General features: G+C 34.9%; 2 protein-coding genes across 2 annotated transcripts in view; both read right to left on the bottom strand.

Annotated features, from left to right (window-relative positions):
* The window catches only part of LOC126738640 (RING finger protein 207-like), a 42,092-nt gene extending 35,420 nt beyond the window's left edge, over positions 1-6,672 (bottom strand). The window contains exon 1 of the mRNA XM_050444062.1: positions 6,575-6,672. The gene's annotated coding sequence lies outside the window, so the exon portion shown is untranslated. The remainder of the gene's footprint in view (positions 1-6,574) is intronic.
* Positions 6,673-12,481: 5,809 nt separating this feature from the next.
* Positions 12,482-15,654, bottom strand: LOC126738451 (ionotropic receptor 21a-like). The gene has a single exon (XM_050443805.1). The coding sequence runs from the start codon at positions 14,588-14,590 to the stop codon at positions 12,581-12,583; it is 2,010 nt and encodes a 669-aa protein (XP_050299762.1). The 5' UTR covers positions 14,591-15,654; the 3' UTR covers positions 12,482-12,580.
* Between the last annotated feature and the right edge of the window lie 2,906 nt (positions 15,655-18,560).

Below are 18,560 nucleotides of genomic sequence, written 5' to 3' on the forward strand. Positions count from 1 at the left end.
TATTTTAGATTGCACACCTGATATAAGTCACATTGAACAAATGCTGATGCGGCTAAATCTTCAGTAAAATCAGTATCTTTATTTGGCATCCTTCAACGCTTGTTTGTTTTTTTTCTAATTCAACAAAGAGGTGGGAAGTTATTTCAAATCATGTAAAGAACTTAACTCTAAAAAAGGTATGTGAAACGAGATGGGAAAGCAGACTCAGCAGTTTGAAAGCAGTGCGATATCAATATGCGGAAATAAAAAATGCCCTGGAAAAAGCTTATCGAGGGTCAAATGATGCACTAGCGAGCTTAGAAGCCAAATGGCTGGCCGAAAATTTAGAGAAATTTGAGTTTTTACTCTCATTAATAATTTGGTATGACATTTTATTTCATGTTGTCAATCTTGTCAGCAAGTCTATGAGAGCATGTAGACCTTTTAGAAGCCACAACCATGATACAAAAATGTTTTCCTAAAAGAATTTCGGACTGATGGGTTAGGCACGGCTATCATTGTAGCTAAAGATATAGCTGAAAAAGCCGACATAAATACGGTGTTTGAAACTGTGCGTTTCAGAAGAAAAAAAAACCCTGTTTTCGTATGAACATAAAGATGAGTCGCCAAACGGCCCTGAAACATTATTTAAAATAAATGTTTTTTATCCCATGATAGACACTGCTATTAACTCAAAAGAGTTACGGTTTACGCAACTTACTGCAATGAGCAAAACTTGGTCATTTACGTATAATCTAAAAAACACAGATGAAAATTTTAAAAAATCCTGCCTTAATTTGGAAAAAATATTAAAACATGACCAACACTGCGGTATTTCGGGATTGGAACTTGCAAACGAAATCTTGTATTTAGGGAGATTTTTAGATATTGATAAGATTCATCCAAAAGCAGTTCTGCAGACCATAGCTTTAAATAGCTGGCAGGAAACCTTCCCCAACGTTTGGACAGCTCTACGTATATTTATTATAATTCCAGTAACAGTGGCCAAAGTAGCTTTAGTAAGCTTAAGTTGATCAAAACGTATTTAAGGTCAACTTTAGCTGAAGACAAACTTTCTGACTTAGCTTTACTATCTATTGAGAATAACATTGCTCAGACATTATCCTATAAGGAAATCATAGAAAAATTTGCAAGTTCGAAAATTCGAACGCAGAGATTTACTTAAAATTAAGTTACGTTATTATTTGTAAGTTTTGTTGTTACTTTGTGTTAATAAAAATGTATTTTGAATCCCTAGTTGTCATCTTTTAATTATTATGGAGTCCCTATTCTTACCAAAACTACGCTAAGCTTACCCTAAGTAATATCAAAACTCTAAAAAAAATAGGAAGAAAATAAATAGGAATATATGAGAGAAAGATGTTCTATTTTTGCTTAGACGATACATTTACATAGGTACTTAATATATTAGAGATTGATAAGCTGAATTTTTGTGTTGTTGAGAATGAACCTATTTTCCAGAAACCAGAATTGTATTTTTTCTTGTTTATCTAGATAAAATAAGATTGAAAAAGTAAGTATTGCAGGTAAGTAGTGTCGTTAGAAAACAGTGTAAGATTTGGATTCTGTCAAAGATTTGGCAAATTATTGCCATATGGAATTGGCGTAGAATGGAACTCTAAGGTTCACCATAATAATAGTTACTTATCTGACAAGTTATTCTGGAATTTAACATATTGATGGCGATTATTTAACTTACGATTCAATGGGGTCAATGCGCTTACGATGTATGATAGCTTGTTCAACAATATTTTAAAAGAAACACAATTAAAAGCCTTTGTTAGATCTAAGAAGTGGCGTGACAGCCGCTACAAACTCTGTAAGACTATTTATTGCAAACGAAGTAGATTTATTGTTTCTAAAGGGATAATCATAAAACAAGCTGTATATAAAGAACTTTTTTTAACGACTTTTTAAGCTTCTAGGGTGTAGCGTTTTTTTTTGGTTGGTTTTATAATGTAATAATTTAATATTGTATGAATACTACTGATCGCGACATCTAGTATCGGGCTAATGGCCTTTAACTCTTAGATGGCGTTAGCTGTTCTTCCAACCAATCACTAAACCGGCAAGAGCGCAAATTGCTAGTCCGGACAATGAGTGGATAACAACATAGCTGTTCTTCGCTATGAATTTTAGACAATTTACTGGAATCAGGTTATTTCTCTCTCTCTCTCTCTCTCTGACTAACGAGATTTTTCTATCTGTGTGCCTTTGTCATTGGTCACGTACGCCATGCTCAAGGATCCACTTTTACGTATTGGCATTTTCGATACCGGGTTGTTGTTGCCATGGTTTTTCCTGTAATTTGAATACTTTTTGGGATTAAATTGATTTCCGTACACGCAGCGACTTAAAGCTAAGCAAGGCAACGTTGTATTGTCAATTCTTGTAAAACTGGGCCTGCGTGAGATTATCCATCGAAGAGGTACCAAGAAATTGCGTTTTGACTTTCCTTGCAAATGGTGTGGTCTTCAGGTTAACAAGTTCAATTGCTCGAGGTTCGGATTTGACCTCATAATTACCTCATGGCGACACTAGCCATTTAATGTGAAAGATTACTTTAATACACTTTATAAAAGACCTTCCAACATCTTGAGGTAAGCTTGATTCCTATTCTTTATTAAACGTTTTCTCATGGTTTTTAAGGCCGCTATTTTTGAAGTTTCACGTGTTAATTTTAGGGTCTTATGCCGGGTCATAAGCCAAATTTTAAGTGATATCTTAGTTTTAAGGGCCATCCCAAGACCATTCCGAGCCATCTCAGGTACTGTTCCCATTTCCCATCATAAATTAGAGCTTTATCAGGATTTATTGCTTCGTCATGACGTTATTGATTGGACCTATGTCAGCTGCTGTCCTTGAATCTGCACAATGGGTTGCCAGATCAAGGAAGATAAAAGGAACGTGTAAGCAATATCATTATTTCTAATTTGTTATTGTTATTTTGATTTTAGGAATAGTCATATTCGCTAATTTATATCATTTGATAGCTCCTTAATTTATTAATTATTGTCTAGTGTCTAAAGATTTTTCTTGCCAATTTACAATATAATGTAATTTACATATCTACCTAAATAATAATTTATTCAATACCTTTTAATCCCACTATCCTGATTTTAATACAGTATTATATGTAAGCCACCGCACTGAAAGGTATATTCCTTTTATATTTAATTTAGTACATGTTGTATAGTGTAAATACTGACTTTGGCCAAAGGCTACTTACATACTAGAAAAATATTAATTTTTTTTAATGTTTTAGAACTTTGATGCATAAAGTTTTGATTTCAGGGGTTGTACTTTTAACAAAAATCTGTCTTATGATTTACAACAATGATATATTTAAGTGAAAGTTTAAACAATAAACATTAACCAGAAATAGCATATTTTGATAATATAATGTTAACAATAATTGAAACTTATTTTGTGTTTTACTATATGTTATATTTCTTAACATCCTTTTTGTTTATGTGAGAACCAATTTGCCAGTTAAAGGTTCTTACAACTTCTCTTTAAATAAACACATTAAACTGGATGGCGCCCACATTTAAAAGGTAAGCATCTCTAGAATAATTCATGACAACCCACCACCAATTAATGTTCTCCAGGCTGATAAGCTACCGTTAGCATATGTGCCACTTCATTCAGGACTTTCAACATCAGTCAATTTTTATAAAATAAAGAAAAGACGGAAATTTAAACAAAAAGTGATTACAAGAGCTTAAAAAAATAGACAGCAGTGGATTTGGATACTAATAGGTTTCACTACTGGTTTCGTTCTTGTTTTCAAATCAAGGCACTACTTTGGACTGAGGAAAATATATCTTCATCAATGGCTATGTGCGTGAAACTCTCCTCACCCGCTGCTGCACAGGTGCAACAAAGATCGAAGGCAAAGAAAGAAGAAGGCGACTTCTACGAACAGCGACGAGAGATCGAGAAAATGGTGAAACAAACATCTCGTTTACCATTCGAGTTAAACTTTAAGCAAAGAGTCCTGAAGATCAAGAAGTTAGATAAATTAGGCGTTCTTTTTAGGACAAAGCACCTATAATCATCTGAACAATTGCTTATTCTCTATGAGGCTCAAATTCGGCCAACCATGGAATATTGCTCGCACATTTGGCACAACGTTTTAAAACTTCTGGACAGCTTACAGAAATGCATTGTACGACTTGTCAGCAACCCTGAGTACACCTATAAACTTGACAGTTTGGAACACCGTCGTAGCTTTATCTCTTTTTTATAGGTACTTAAATCGAAAGTGTTCCCAAAAAATAGCACAGATTATTCCATCACTTTTGACTTCTGCCCGGTGATCACGATAGACAGTGAGAAATCACGGATTTGTGGTCGATCTAGAGACTCCTAGAACAGCTTTCTATCAGATTCCTTGCAAGTGTGTCCAACTATAAAAAAAACTTGTTGTACATCGTGAGATGTGAGAGGAATTACACAGTTCGAGTCCTACTTCCGAAGAAAACTTTGTTACCAGAATAAAACTGTTTGGTTTTGGACGGCTGTATCAACAGCAAAACGACAGATAGTGAAATAGTCATGTTCGAACCATTATATTAAAGAAGAGCAAGAAGTTAAAACACTGCTCTGCAGTTTCAGCAATAAGTACTTCAATAATTTTCAGTGAAAACTAACCGGGAAGCCATTCCGAAAAAATTAGTTGATCTGACATCGTCGTCAGGCACTGGTCTAAATTCAGAGCAAAGAGGCATTTGATCTATAGATATCGAGATGCTTTTAATACTTCTTATTTAAGGAAGAAGAAAGACCAACATAGTCCCGCACAAAATCAATACAAAAAACTGCTCGTCCCATCGAGCAGACAGCTAGAAGACTACCACTGGCCAATAGAGAAGAAGCTGATAACATTGTTGAGAGTGGCCGAGAAAGGCGTCATAGAACCATTAAGTAGTCCATGATTTTCACTGGTGGTACTGGTAAAGAAGAATCACGACTCCTGTATAAATTACCGACAGCTTAATGAAACCAATCAAAAGGACAGCTATCCTCTTTCTAAAACCGATCACACTCTGAAATCCCTGGCTTGATCGAAGATCTTTCCCACTCTAGATCTAAAAAGTGGATACTGGAAAGCTGAGTTGGCCCTTGAAGGCCCTTGGATGCTGGTTTATGTGCAATACTCCTTCCACTTTTGAACGGCTGATGGAAACGATTTTAAGAGGATTGTCCTTGGAGACATGGTTTACCTTGATGTTTCTTTTTTTATTGTGGTAGGAAAATCGTTTAAGACCCACATGAAAAACCTAGAAGTTCCCAAAGACAAGCATGAGCTACGCAGCTTTTTGGAATTATGTATCTAATACCAAAGTTTTGTGGAGAAATTTGTCAACACCGCCAAAACATTGACCAGGTTGACAGAGGGAGAACGAAAATTTCAATAGTCCCAAGACTGTCAGGAAGCTTTCGATCACATAAAAAAGTCTTCGTAATCCCTTACCTGTAGGAAAAAACTTGTACTGGACAACAATACAAGCAATGTGAGCCGTGCTGTCCAAAATCCAGGATGGTCAAGAAGAAAAATTCATTAGCTATTTTAGTAACACTCTGTCAAAGTTCCTACTGCGAACTGACCATGTAATTTTAAAATGGCTCGTTCAGTTTAAAAATCTAGAGGGTCGAGTAAGAAGATGGATAGAGAGGCAACGGTACTTTGATTTTGACATTTAAGACCGAGCAAAAAGAATCCATGGAAACTTGGATGCCTTTTATTAAGAAGATCTGCTGTTCAAAAGACAAAGAGGTGTCTTTTATTAGATCTTATAAATGACCAAGAAGAAGATGTCGATATTCAGGCAGTCCTGAATAAAGGAAGAAAAGAAGTCGGGGCAGAATTTGCCAAGTATTCTCCCAACGGCTATCGTATTAGGTACACTGGCTCTCTCTGATTAAAATCCGTTGCCGGTCTTTCATGTTATATAGTTGTTTTATTGTAATTATTTATTTTAGACTAATGATAGCTTTGTCTACATTACTATGTATGTTAGACAAATAAAGCTTCTTTTGATCATAGCAAGATAGTCTACTATGTCAAGCATCAGATACTTAAAGGAAAGGTTCGCACTTATAGTTTTAATGACAATAGCATTCAATATATCTAAAGAGTCTATACTAAACTGTACCGTAAAAATTATACCTAAAATTAAACACTAAACTCGAAAAGCGATAAAAATATTTCAATTTTCACTCCAAAATGTGACTTCTTAGATACTCAACTGTATGGATAACATCTAGGAATTATAACTAAACATGCAAATAACAAATTTAATGTAAGTAATAATAAATCCTGACTCAAAATCCCTACCTTAGAAGTAATTAATAAAAAACTGTAATATTTAAACTAGTCTTTGTAAAACTGAAACTCACAACACAATGTCTGATTGTGTTTACAAATGAAACGCAGACTGACTGAGATTTCGAATTTCTTAACACCGAGCCACCCCCTTTCCTGTTCGTTGACCCAAATACAAAACAAAAGGGTGTGAAACCATAAATTTCTCGTTATATTCCGAATGATTTTGTAACTAATGCTTACCTTACAAAGTAGATAATATTAACGTTCTTCTCTACAAACTTGCAGAAAAATTACAATCATCAAAAATAAACTAACATGATGTTTTCCTTCACCCCGAGGCTTTTTACCGCACTTTTTTTTGTGCTGCGGTGTAAGCACCTCGGATTATGCGCATAATAAATAGAGATGTTTTAGGGCGGCCCTATTCGTCTCTTTCTAGCACATGCCAGTGTCCATTAAACTGGCAATGGAACAGCTGATCCAGGTAAGATTTGATCGATCCAGTTTTAGGATGCTTGACCTCTTTTCTTCAGTTTTGGCACTGCATCTTTTTAGAGCAATTTTAGAGAATATTAATTAATTTTATATATAGAATATCAGCAGATTTTCATATTTACAAGTTTGCCACAGCTTGTCCTGCTTTAATTTTGTTTCCTTTTATTATATACAGATCTCTCTGTACACAACAAAAAAATTCGAGCCTCTTAACAAGGATTATCCTAAGTTTATTTTCACCAATAGGAAACTGGCAATAAACTATGGACACGCTAATGATTTAAACATTAGAATTTAGGACTACCTCTTAATGTATGCCATTAAACATGAATGATTTTTCTTTTGTTACATATTTTCAAAACTATTTGGATCTCTAGTTTATTTTGACGTAGCAAAAGTAATATTTCGAATATCTTCGTTCGTACCAACCATCCATATTTTTTGCTTATAGAATGAATGGCTTTTGCGGAAATTTTGAAAATTGTTTACGTACTACTTTACTTTGACACGTAAATGCTAGTATTTCAAATAACCCCGTTTACATCAACGTAGTCAAAAAAATTAGAGCATTACAAAAAGGTAGGTCATACCTTGCTGTAAATAATTCAGGAACTTTTCGTCTGAAATGTGGCAGAGCCCTATGATATTATAGAAACTACATATCCTGTCTTACATTTAGAGGACCATCTTTTTATAATTCTGGCAGATTGTGTGGAAATGAGTAGGGTCCAATAAGCGTGCCCCATACCACGCCAGCCCAAACATTTATTGAACATCTATTTAAAAATTAAATCTTTTTATAGTCTGCGAATCTTCTACTGCCCAAACATGATTGTTGTGGAAATTTTGAACTCCATCTCATGTAAATGTGGCTTCATCTGTATACAAAATTAATGTTTATGAATCTTAATTGTAATTTCTGCCGAACTGTTCTAAGAGCAAAATACAACTCTTCTAGGATGATCTTCAGGTTGTAACGGCGATATGGATAATACTGTTCTTATTGTGGTGTCTTCCACACTTGAGAAATATATAAAGTCACATACTATGAGAAACTTTAACTTGGACTACTATAGCTTAAATACCTTGACTTAAGTTATTAAGTATAATTTTAGGTTGAGTAGTTTTTCCAGCGTGGTCTCCTCATTGCTCTTTTAAATACTCTGTGGGACGAAGTCTAATAAATTGACAAACATACGTGAAGCCGGATAATTTCTTAAAAGAAACCTTTCCGCATACAAACTGCATGCTGCGGCTGCATTTTGTTAGCACTGTCTTATAGATAAGTATTATGTCCACTAGTTCATTGTTTTCGTAAACATAGGCTATTTTTCCGCACAAAATAATGAGACAAATAAAATAGGTACTATTAAAAGACTGATCCAACTGATCGATCCAAACATTCGTACTGAAAACCATACAATAATACAAATGTTGATATTATTATTTACAATCTCTTTTATTACGCAACTTTTATATAGCTCATGCTTAGTACATTAACTCCTTTTGACGATTCCTACAAACAGTTCAAATAAATGACTCACTCCTTTGAAAACACCCTGTAGTGCAAAATGGTAGTTCAGATCAAGCTCTACAAGAAGAATACCATACATTTTTCTTGCAGAATGGTTCTTGGGAAATTGTTAAAATGGTGGACCTAATACTTTCTTTTGACACGCCAATGACAATATTTTAAATATCTGTCTTTATATCAAATTAAGCAAAGAAATTATAGAGTGCAAAATAGTAGGGCAGGTCATGCTCTTCAATGCTTCTAAGCATGTTCTTATAAAATTGTTAAGAGAGAACTTTGTCAACCAAACAACAGGGTGTCAATTTAAAAAACTTCCCACCTTTATTATCTCGAAACGGATTAGGTTTTTATAAAATCTCTAGGGCACATTAATTTATCGAGGTGAAAATAATTTTTATGTAGAAGTAACTTTGCCTCTTTCAACCCCCTACCCGCCAGAATCTCCGTCTCTATAATTTTAAACGGCAACAGGGGTTGAGTGATATGTCATTAGAATGAACTTTTTTTTTTTTATTTTGGCACATTATTTTTTAAATTTGAGTGCTGAGTTGCCAAGTTCGCTTATTTAAACATTGTAAATTACTTATTATTAGAAATTATTTCTGTGACATTATAAGTGTTTTAATTACGTTAAAGCTAACATTATTTTATTATTTATCCAAACATGTCTTTTTAGATTAATAATATAGCTTTGTTCGCGGTGATAGTCCTGAACAAGTTCAGAATTACTTCACATGCGCATTGTTAAAAAGAGCGTTCGCGGTGACCAGTCTTGAACTTCTAGTTCGAAATCTTGCCGTTCGCGGATGTTTTGTTACTTGTTCGGGATCAATCTGTAACTAGTTCAATTAATCCTTGGACTCCACGAACTTAATAAATATACCTGGACTGCTAATGACCACTGCCTGGCGGCCGCCATTTTTATAGTGGTTGTGTCCTTTTGATGTTGGTCACTCTGAACATTTTTAGTGTTGCCAACAAAAAATATATTAAATAACGGTATTGAAGTTGACGACGCTGACGTTTGACGTATGAGTATAGCGGATTATCTAGTTTTTGGCGATTTGCAAACAACGCTTGGGTATATCGTCTGCAACACGCGATATAGCTTCCTTCTTATTTAATACGTGAATCACGTATCACCACCCTTATTTAAACGTATTTGGTTCACTGTGTTTACCATAGAATAATATACAGAGTTGTTTATTTTTACTATATAAACCCTTGCAATTTACAAACCCTCATAAAATTATCTATAATTTGATTTTTATAGATGGTTGTACCTATTAATGTGGTACATTACATACTGAATTTGTTAAGTAAATACAAGTAAATACAATTTAAATGAAGATCATCATTTTCATAGTATTAGGATTCAAGTTTAAGTTTAGATTTATAAGATTTATAATTTATAAGAATAATAAAACAAATATTTTAAAGTTCATGCATCTATCCCAAGTTAATTGAAACTTCGTCTCATTTTAGGTGAGGATTACTTTCTTTCATAAATTTAAACGAAATTCTTAAAGTAGGAGACAAAAAAATCACAGATCTAATACAACTATCTTAAATCCTTAACTAAATGTAACTCTATTTTGTATTTGTAAAAATAACCTCTCAAAAACTTTAATTGTTTTTTTCCCTACAATTGGCACAACTGAAATTTGTCAGAGTGACCAACATCGAAAGGACACAATCACGCCAAATTGCGGCCCCCTAGTAGTGGTCATTTACTTTTCATTGAATTGGCACTCGAGGTATATTTATTAAGTTCGTGTTCGCGGTTTTAAATAAATTCCGAACCGGTTATGAATCACGCATGCGCCTATCCTTAAAGGATGAAGAGTTCCTGACTGACCCGGGATGTGTTCAGAACTGTTACCACGAACAAAGCTATCATTATTATCATTAAACTTTTGTATAGTCGTTACAATTAAGACTGAATAAGTTGTTTTAATAATGGTCTTATGGCACGCTCAAAATTTATTTTATTAACACGTTTAGTTTGTGAGGTGTCCAAAGTATTCTGCGCTGTTCTCCAAACAAAAATAAAGTCTATTCTCAAATTTTTCCTGAACATTTTAAAATAGCACTTCTGGAAGAGCCCTACATACCCCCATAATTCTTCTTTTTAAATTGCCGATATTATCAAGAGTTTTGTACAGAACCGTTTTTATATGCCATAAAAAAATGATATAAAAAAATCTAACGGCACTAAGTCTGGTGACCTAGCAGGCCATTCTATCGGTCCCCTTCTACCAATTTATTGGTTAGGGAATCTGTTATTTAACTACTCTCGCACTGGCAGAAAATAATGAATGCTTCATCTTGCTGAAAGTGTACTTCATTTTCTTGCAAAATGTTACCACCAACTTGATTTTCCAGTTCAGTTGTTATTAAAGGATTAATTATATCTTTAAGTAGGTGTAAGTAGAGCTCTCCAGTTAAGTTTTCTTCAATAAACCACAGCTCTATAACAGCATTTTCGAGAACACCGGCCGAAACATTAATTTTTTGTGACTACTGTGTAGCACCCACTCTAAAAATGTACGGATTGTCATCACACCAGCATCGATAATTCTATTTCTTCACATGGTCATTTAGGAAAAAAGTACGTTCAGCACTGAAGCAAATGTTGGTGATCAAAATTTCACGAGTGTTTATTAAGTAGGACATAGTTTCGCAAAACTCTATTCTCCTATCAAAATCGTCCTCATGAGGTTCCTATAAATTTGCATCTTGTACGGGTAATATTTATGTAACTTTAATGATTTTCGTTCAGTTTCATGTTATATCCAAGTTAGAAGTGCGGCTGTACGGAGAGAATTGGTAGGTTCTTCAACGAATGTTCCCAAATGTCTACTTGAGCATCTTGGTTTAAAACAGGCCGATTTGCCCTTGTTTTTGTCTCCAACTGAATCCGTTTCAGTAAATTTTGCTACTAAATCCAAAGTGGACCTGTGACTTACATTAAAATTATGATTTCTGATATTAAAAACTTCTGCCGTTCTTCTTGTGCATCTTCCTTGTTCGCCATAAACAAAAATCATTTCAATTCTTTGCCTAAGCATGTATATCATAGTTACTAACAATAACACACAAACTATTGCAATAAATTTTAACTGATTTAAATGCCTAGTGACAGTGACTGGTAGGAAAGTTATAAATCATATTTTAAATTTCGGATTATTTCATTAAACTGAATTGAAACGAATTCGATTGTAAACGAAAATAAACAAAAAGGAAAAAAAATGTTTTTCTTTCATGACCATGAAGATATCTGATTGATGGAGAATAGGTAATAAATGCACGTATTCTCTTTATGGTCATATCAAAAAACAGTAAGTCAATCAGTTAGTAAAATGATGTATTGATTTATTAAAACAATTTACTAACCTAAAAAACATGTTTCAATACAAATCTTAGTTTTACCGTAATTAAAACACTTACAGGAATAATGTCTAAGAATAAGTAATTTACAGTATTTAAATAACCCTAACTTGGCCACGCAGCACTCAAATTTAAAAAATAAGGTGCCAAATGTAGAGAATAAAAAGTTTTTTCAAATGAGGTATCACTCGATCTCTGTTCCCATTTAAGATTTTCGAGATGGAGGTTCTGGGGAGGGGGGAGGGGTTGAAAGAGGCAGTGATATCTACATAAAAATTCTTCCCCCTTGATAATAAAAAATTCTAACCCATTTCGAGATAGTAGGGGTGGAAAGTTTTCAAATTGATACCCTGTATACTCCCATCCATATTATTTATGTGTTATTCGAGACACCTTTTTAAAGTGATCTTTGATGTCATTTTGGATGTGGCATTTGACGTGCAAATCTTAAAATTCCCAGGACGTCACCGTATTATCCCAAACAGAACTAGAATTGACTTCTCTAAGATGTTATCTTGCTGCTTGGTTTGCTATGTTGTAACTATTACTAACACCTTTGCCTAATAACAAATAAACTAATTTTTAAAATAAATTTATTTTTCTTTAATATACAAATACAATGACACTTAATTAGATACAATTAGACTTACTTATATTATGTAATACAAAATACCCCAAACAGAACTAGAATTGACTTCTTTAAGATGTTATCTTGCTGCTTGGTTTGGTGTGTTGTAACTATTACTAACACCTTTGCCTAATAACAAATAAACTAATTTTTAAAATAAATTTATTCTTCTTTAATACACAAACACAATTAGACTTAATTAAATACAATTAGACTTACTTATATGTAATACAAAATACCCCCAACAGATTTCCAATAAAAAAACCACAGCGGCCAACCCATTCCCTATGATCAATATCAACAGCGCTCCCTTAAAATCTTCGAAATTTAACTTGGAAAAACCCGATGTTTCCTCATTTTCTATACTGCGTTGCTCTATTTGATGCATTTGGTACTGGTAAATATAAAATAAGGCAAAATCATTATACCATTTCAAAGACAGACCCGTTTCCGCTGCCCACATGATCATTCGGTTGATTAAAACCAGGTACGGAGAGCCAAGAGGTAGAATAAAAGCCAAATTGTAAGTATTTATACATTCCTCTACTATATGAAGTACCTCGTTGCCGTTCTTATCTGCAAGCGTTGTTTTTATTTGAATTTGTGCATCGTAGTATCGCTCTAGTCCACCAATTTTAAATTTGGCGGCAAGTTTAATGGAGCTCAGGTTACTTCCGGGAGGCTTCATTTTAACTCTTTTTGCCAGATCTATGTAAGGTTGCCTGGGAATATTTTTGAATACGTTGTTCGAAGTCATAATTTCGTGACCAGTTTTGAGAAACTCTTCCAGGGTATTGATTTCTGGCAGAGAAACAGGTTTGGTAAAAATTAGCAAAAGGATTGCGGTAAATATAGTGCTCATAACTAAGGAATACACAAGAATGCTCAGAAAAAATAGCCGATGTGATTGCGGCCTGGTGTTGTGGGAAGAATATACCGCTTGTCCTACAAATACTCCAAATACTTCGAACATCGAAACTGAATATTTTATTTGAGATCCAGAAAACCATTTATTCAACAAACCAAAAATAAAACAATTAACCACCAGAAGTAGACCGAAATTGGTCGTAAAAAATTGAAGCATAGCATTCCATTTTGGCAAATGTCCTGCGGTAGGTGCGATTAGGCATAAGTTATCCCGATAAAACCTATAAGTATATTCGTAGCCTTTGATGGGATAAACAATTATGAATCTTGCGTTTCCTTGGATATCGATGTTACGGTCTACTACAGCCTTAAGGGTACCATCAGGCGTTCCGTCTGCATTTACTACTCCGTAGGTCCGCCCCAAAGGCCCTTCGTACATTTCAACGGAAAAGTTCATTTTTCTCGCCAATTCGCTCATCATTATTGCATCTAGTCCGTAAAGTTTTATAGAACTACGGTGCACGTATCGGTATATAGGATTTTCCTTAAGCGCTTTGGGAATCCTGTCTGTGGAACTTGGATAACGTAGAAATAGTGATAATCTTAACCTATATCCATTAAGTTGCTGTAAATTTGATAAAAGCAGTTGAGGATTTTTTAAGCAGAACTTGTAATGGTAAGAATGAAAGGTTCCGTATCCATGAAGGTTGCTAATGAAAGGTTTGTAAGTGAATACGTACTCTCTTTTACTGGTGTTTGGAAACTGACCGATTACATTCAAAATCGAATACTTCTGCCAGAGGTGTAGAAAGAGAGCTTGCATTGCTTCTAGGTCTGCTTCATGTGATGAAAAAATTATAACTGTTAGGGTGCGTGCCATAGCTAGGAACCTATGAATGTCCAGAGAAGTTAGGTACTGCAAAAACATATCTGCATCATTAACAATGTATATTCTTACCAAGTAATAATAGAGATATTTCAATCGTGCCCGCAGCAAGGCATTTATGGTTTTATTAGAAGCATTTTTCGGAGATTTAGTTATAAGCTGTACGGGTTGCTTCGGGCGCTTCAGCTTTTCCAGATTAACGGTATCGACTTTTTTGGAAACCACATACAGGCCCTTGTTAAACTGCATATTCATCTCTAAAAATTCTGTCAGCAAATCGTCATTGACTTCCTTAGCAGTGTCATTATGCAGCATGGTTATCTGTATAGTCAAAGATTCCTCAAAATGTTTCGCATAAACTTCGTAATTTTTAAACGGAGGGTTCTGAATAAAATTTAATTTTCCTGACACTTGGATTAGAATATGGACCATTAGTATGATAAGAATGGTGTTCATGTTGTCTTAGTAAGTAATACGTGAAAAAAAAACTGTATTTTAGGGCCATTAATGACTAGGTAGTTAGAAATAAATTACCGCATTATGTTGGAGGTAACACTAAATCGTGTCGCCTTGGGCTTTAATATTACTCCTTTTGATGTGGGATTTACAAGCCAATTAAATATGTAAGTAAAGTGCTTTAACGTCGAATAGATTGTCCGTTTTTTCCGCAATTACACGGCGTTACAAATTTCGGTTTTGATCATGAAACTCATGTAAAAAGGACTATGATAGTTAATAATTGAACCATTTGTTAAGTCCAGATAATTATTCTATTTACATGGAATACTCAAATAATTAAGAAGTCAAACAAAAATTACTTTACGGTTAATTGTTATGAGTAAGCCTCTATTTATTGGTTAAGCTCACACTTTATTTTTAAAGGGGACGATCACCTCTTATTGTATCAGATCTGCTACAAGTTAGTTTCACTAAATATTATAGCGCTTCTGCAGTTTGTTTACGTACGAATTAAATTTGATACAGAAAAATAGTTAACCAATTTATTACACATGTACATATTCAGAAACATTTGTTTACACTGTTTTTATTGCAATTTAAAAGTCACGCGAATATTGGGACTTGAACTGGTCCCATAGCAGCAAATGCTTGTTATTTAGGTCATATTTAGTAAACAGATCCCCCATGGTACTATTTGGAAGTGAAGTTTCCAATCAACTTAGTACCACAACTGGGATACCACATGACCTGAGACATTTCATAATTATGCAGAACCGATACAGCAAATTATCACAAAAATGAATGGGTGCGAAATGTATAAAATAATGGTCCAGAAGCCCGTGGCACATATGAGCTCATCATTTACGGAAAGTGAGTGAGTAATAAAAAACGATAGGATTTTACTCGTTGAATACGAAACCCGTTTGATGCAAATCAAAATCGATAGCAGTTCTTTGCAATTAATTTTTGAAGTCTTAAAAAAAACGTCCACGTTTCATAATTTCTGAAGAGCTTGAGCTTTTGCAGTATGTTAGATTTGCACAACCTTATTCCTCCATCCATCCAACCTCATTATAAGCGGAAAACTGAGCTCATATGACCAACTGATGTGAACCTTCTGAGGTTGAAAAATGATTTGCTGCAAACTCCTACTTCTGGCAAAATGTCGCTGCCATGAGGATAAAGTCATTGGTGCGCTCTTTCGCGATCTTGAGCCTGCCGATGATTGGCGACTGATTTGTTATGTTGATGCCATTATTGCTTTAAATTGATAAACAATTATTTTCAAATCATTCTATTTTAATATTTGAAAAATTTCGGAACAACAAGCTCATGATTCTCGAAAACTCGACTTTTCTGAGGTCTTTGCAAGAATTGTACTACTGCATTGTTAACACACTCCCATATTAACTACACTTATGTCTCAAAATGCAACACAAACTTCATAACTCGAAATTGACAGACTCACATTATGTTTCATAGTTTACATTCGTCAATTTATTCCAGTTTTCACCGAGTTTCATTTTATCAATTTATTTTTATGATTCAAATACAGTTCTACAGATACAAAAACGCATGCAAGACATACAAAAAAAATGGTTAAAGAAAATGGTCAGTGACAAACTATAGATAAAAAATTCTCAAATAGGAAATCACATGAGGTTGTTAATTGAAGTCTGTTGTAAGTTTTGTGAACAACAAATCTTCTGCTTTGACGTGTGCTTTCATGCATTTTCTACTATGAAAAATTATTAGCATGAAAAACATGTAAAATAACAATATATGATTTGTGAAAGTGTAGGTATAAACAGGATAATTTACACTAAACGCAAAAAAAATATTGCCACAATTCAGGCAATAATTAATATCGCATCCTTGATATGTTTTTGTAAGCAATCGGGTTTCGTTCACTGCATCCTTTTTTTTTCGTCATAAAGCCTACATATTGCTCAAGAGTAGAAAAAACATCAATCAAAATTTTAGTACAATTACAAATATCGTGATTACTTATTATTGCGATTGCCTCTTCAATTTTCATGGCCTTTTGGATCTTTACCTCTGCAAATTAAGGACGGGTGAAACTCAAAACCCGTAGATAGAACCCAAGTAATGCAGCAGAAAATGCCATGACAATGCATCTGTATACAAAGTACAATAACAATACATCTATACAATAAATATTGCAGTGTTTTTACTGTTCACTATATAAGCTGTAAATTAAACACGTTTAATAAATTAAACACACAAAGCACAAAAATAGTCAGATGGTTTATTTTACAAGTACACACTATACCTGACCACTTAAGACCACTAGAAATATTTTTTTTACTATCCAATGTCTAAAAGTCGCGCCAATATTCTGACTTGAACTGTCCTTGTGGCGACGTCGGTTTCTTATATACCCGCCTGACCATTGTTCCAGATTTGCTAACGTTCCACGGATATCCAGAGATGTCATGCGACTTGCCCGTTTGTGTCACCGGAATGACTGCGGAATACCAAAGAACCGCTGATATTCGCGGCCGTTACACTGCCCCCTCCTAAGTTCAGTTCGTACCGAAATGATTCCAAAGATGGTGAATCTAATTATCAGCAGAAGGTTCCCCTCTTACAGCTGGATCTCTTGTAAAAGTAACAATAAACCCTTTTCCAGACAACGACTTTGAGGGGTATGACAGCACACCAGAACTTGTACGCCTGTAGACCACTTTGAACATGCTGCAATTATCATCAAGTCCGCATGTGAGTTTGGGAATTGCTAGGCGACTGCTCCTTTAGAGAACACAAAGCGTCCGAACTGAGACTGAGATGTGCCGCCTCTTTGGTAATCAGGCAGAAAATCTCTCTACCTGTCTCTTCATCAGTTATCTTGCTCAGAGTGCTTGCCTGACTCTGATGTTATACCGATACAGCTCTTGAATTTTTTCCGAACTTCCTACGGAAACCTCAGCTATTCCTCTAGACATCTGTAAATCTAAGCCACACAATGTGCCAGAGCTTACTTAGCAGGAGCAGTTAACAGGTCTTGTTGCCCTTCACAGGCCACGCCGCGCCGTACCGACTCCTTCGGCTATTAGACTAACAGGTCACAAATGCATCGAACGTCAAATCTGGTTCTTGTTGGTTTTACCATACGCTAAGCGGTGGTTTTCATAACCAAGAACTAGTTTTATTTTTACCCCTCGGTAGTTTCTGCATTCTAATAACATCGTTGATGGCTTCCAGCACTTTGTATGGTCCATCCTACCATATTTTATTTTTTTTTTTAAATTTTGTCATATACATCCTTTATCCGATCGCTGGCACCTTAAATAGAAATGCGCACTTGATAATAAATGACATCCATTCTTTTACTTTTAACTCATTGAGGTAGTCCTCCCCGGCAACATTGAGTCCTAGCAGGCAACCGAACTTCAGATAGCCTGGAAGTTCTCTTCCCAGAACTATTTGAGTCGGAGACTCTCCAGTTTTTTCATAGATCGATAACTTAGCAGGAACAAATGAAGAAACCTATCTCAGTACTTTTTTATCGCTAAAGACCTCTTTGGATAAATACCGATTAATAGTTTTATTCACTCGTTCCACCATGCCTGCGAATGTAATGCGATAGTCCTCATTTTCTTGATCCCAAGCGTCTTACAAATGTTCTGCAACAAGCTAGTTAAAAGTTTCGTCTTTGGTCTATAACTTCAAAGGTACACCAGATTGGTAGATCCATTCCTTCATTAATTCGTCGGCGATCGTAGAGGCTTCCTGGTTGGGTAAAGGAAACGCCTTAACTCGTGTGACTGAAGTAGTCTATCACGGCCACGATATACTTATTCCCTGATTCGGGGACAAAGCCAGCAACGACAAAAGAAATCATTTCAAAGGGACTTCCGACATTGTCCTAATGCATCGACAGTTTCTGCTTTCTCTGTGATTCATTACTTACTTACCGCACATAAAACGCTACCAGTTCGTCGTG

This window comes from Anthonomus grandis, chromosome 7 (genome assembly GCF_022605725.1).
Source record: "Anthonomus grandis grandis chromosome 7, icAntGran1.3, whole genome shotgun sequence".
Taxonomy (NCBI): Eukaryota; Metazoa; Arthropoda; class Insecta; order Coleoptera; family Curculionidae; genus Anthonomus; species Anthonomus grandis.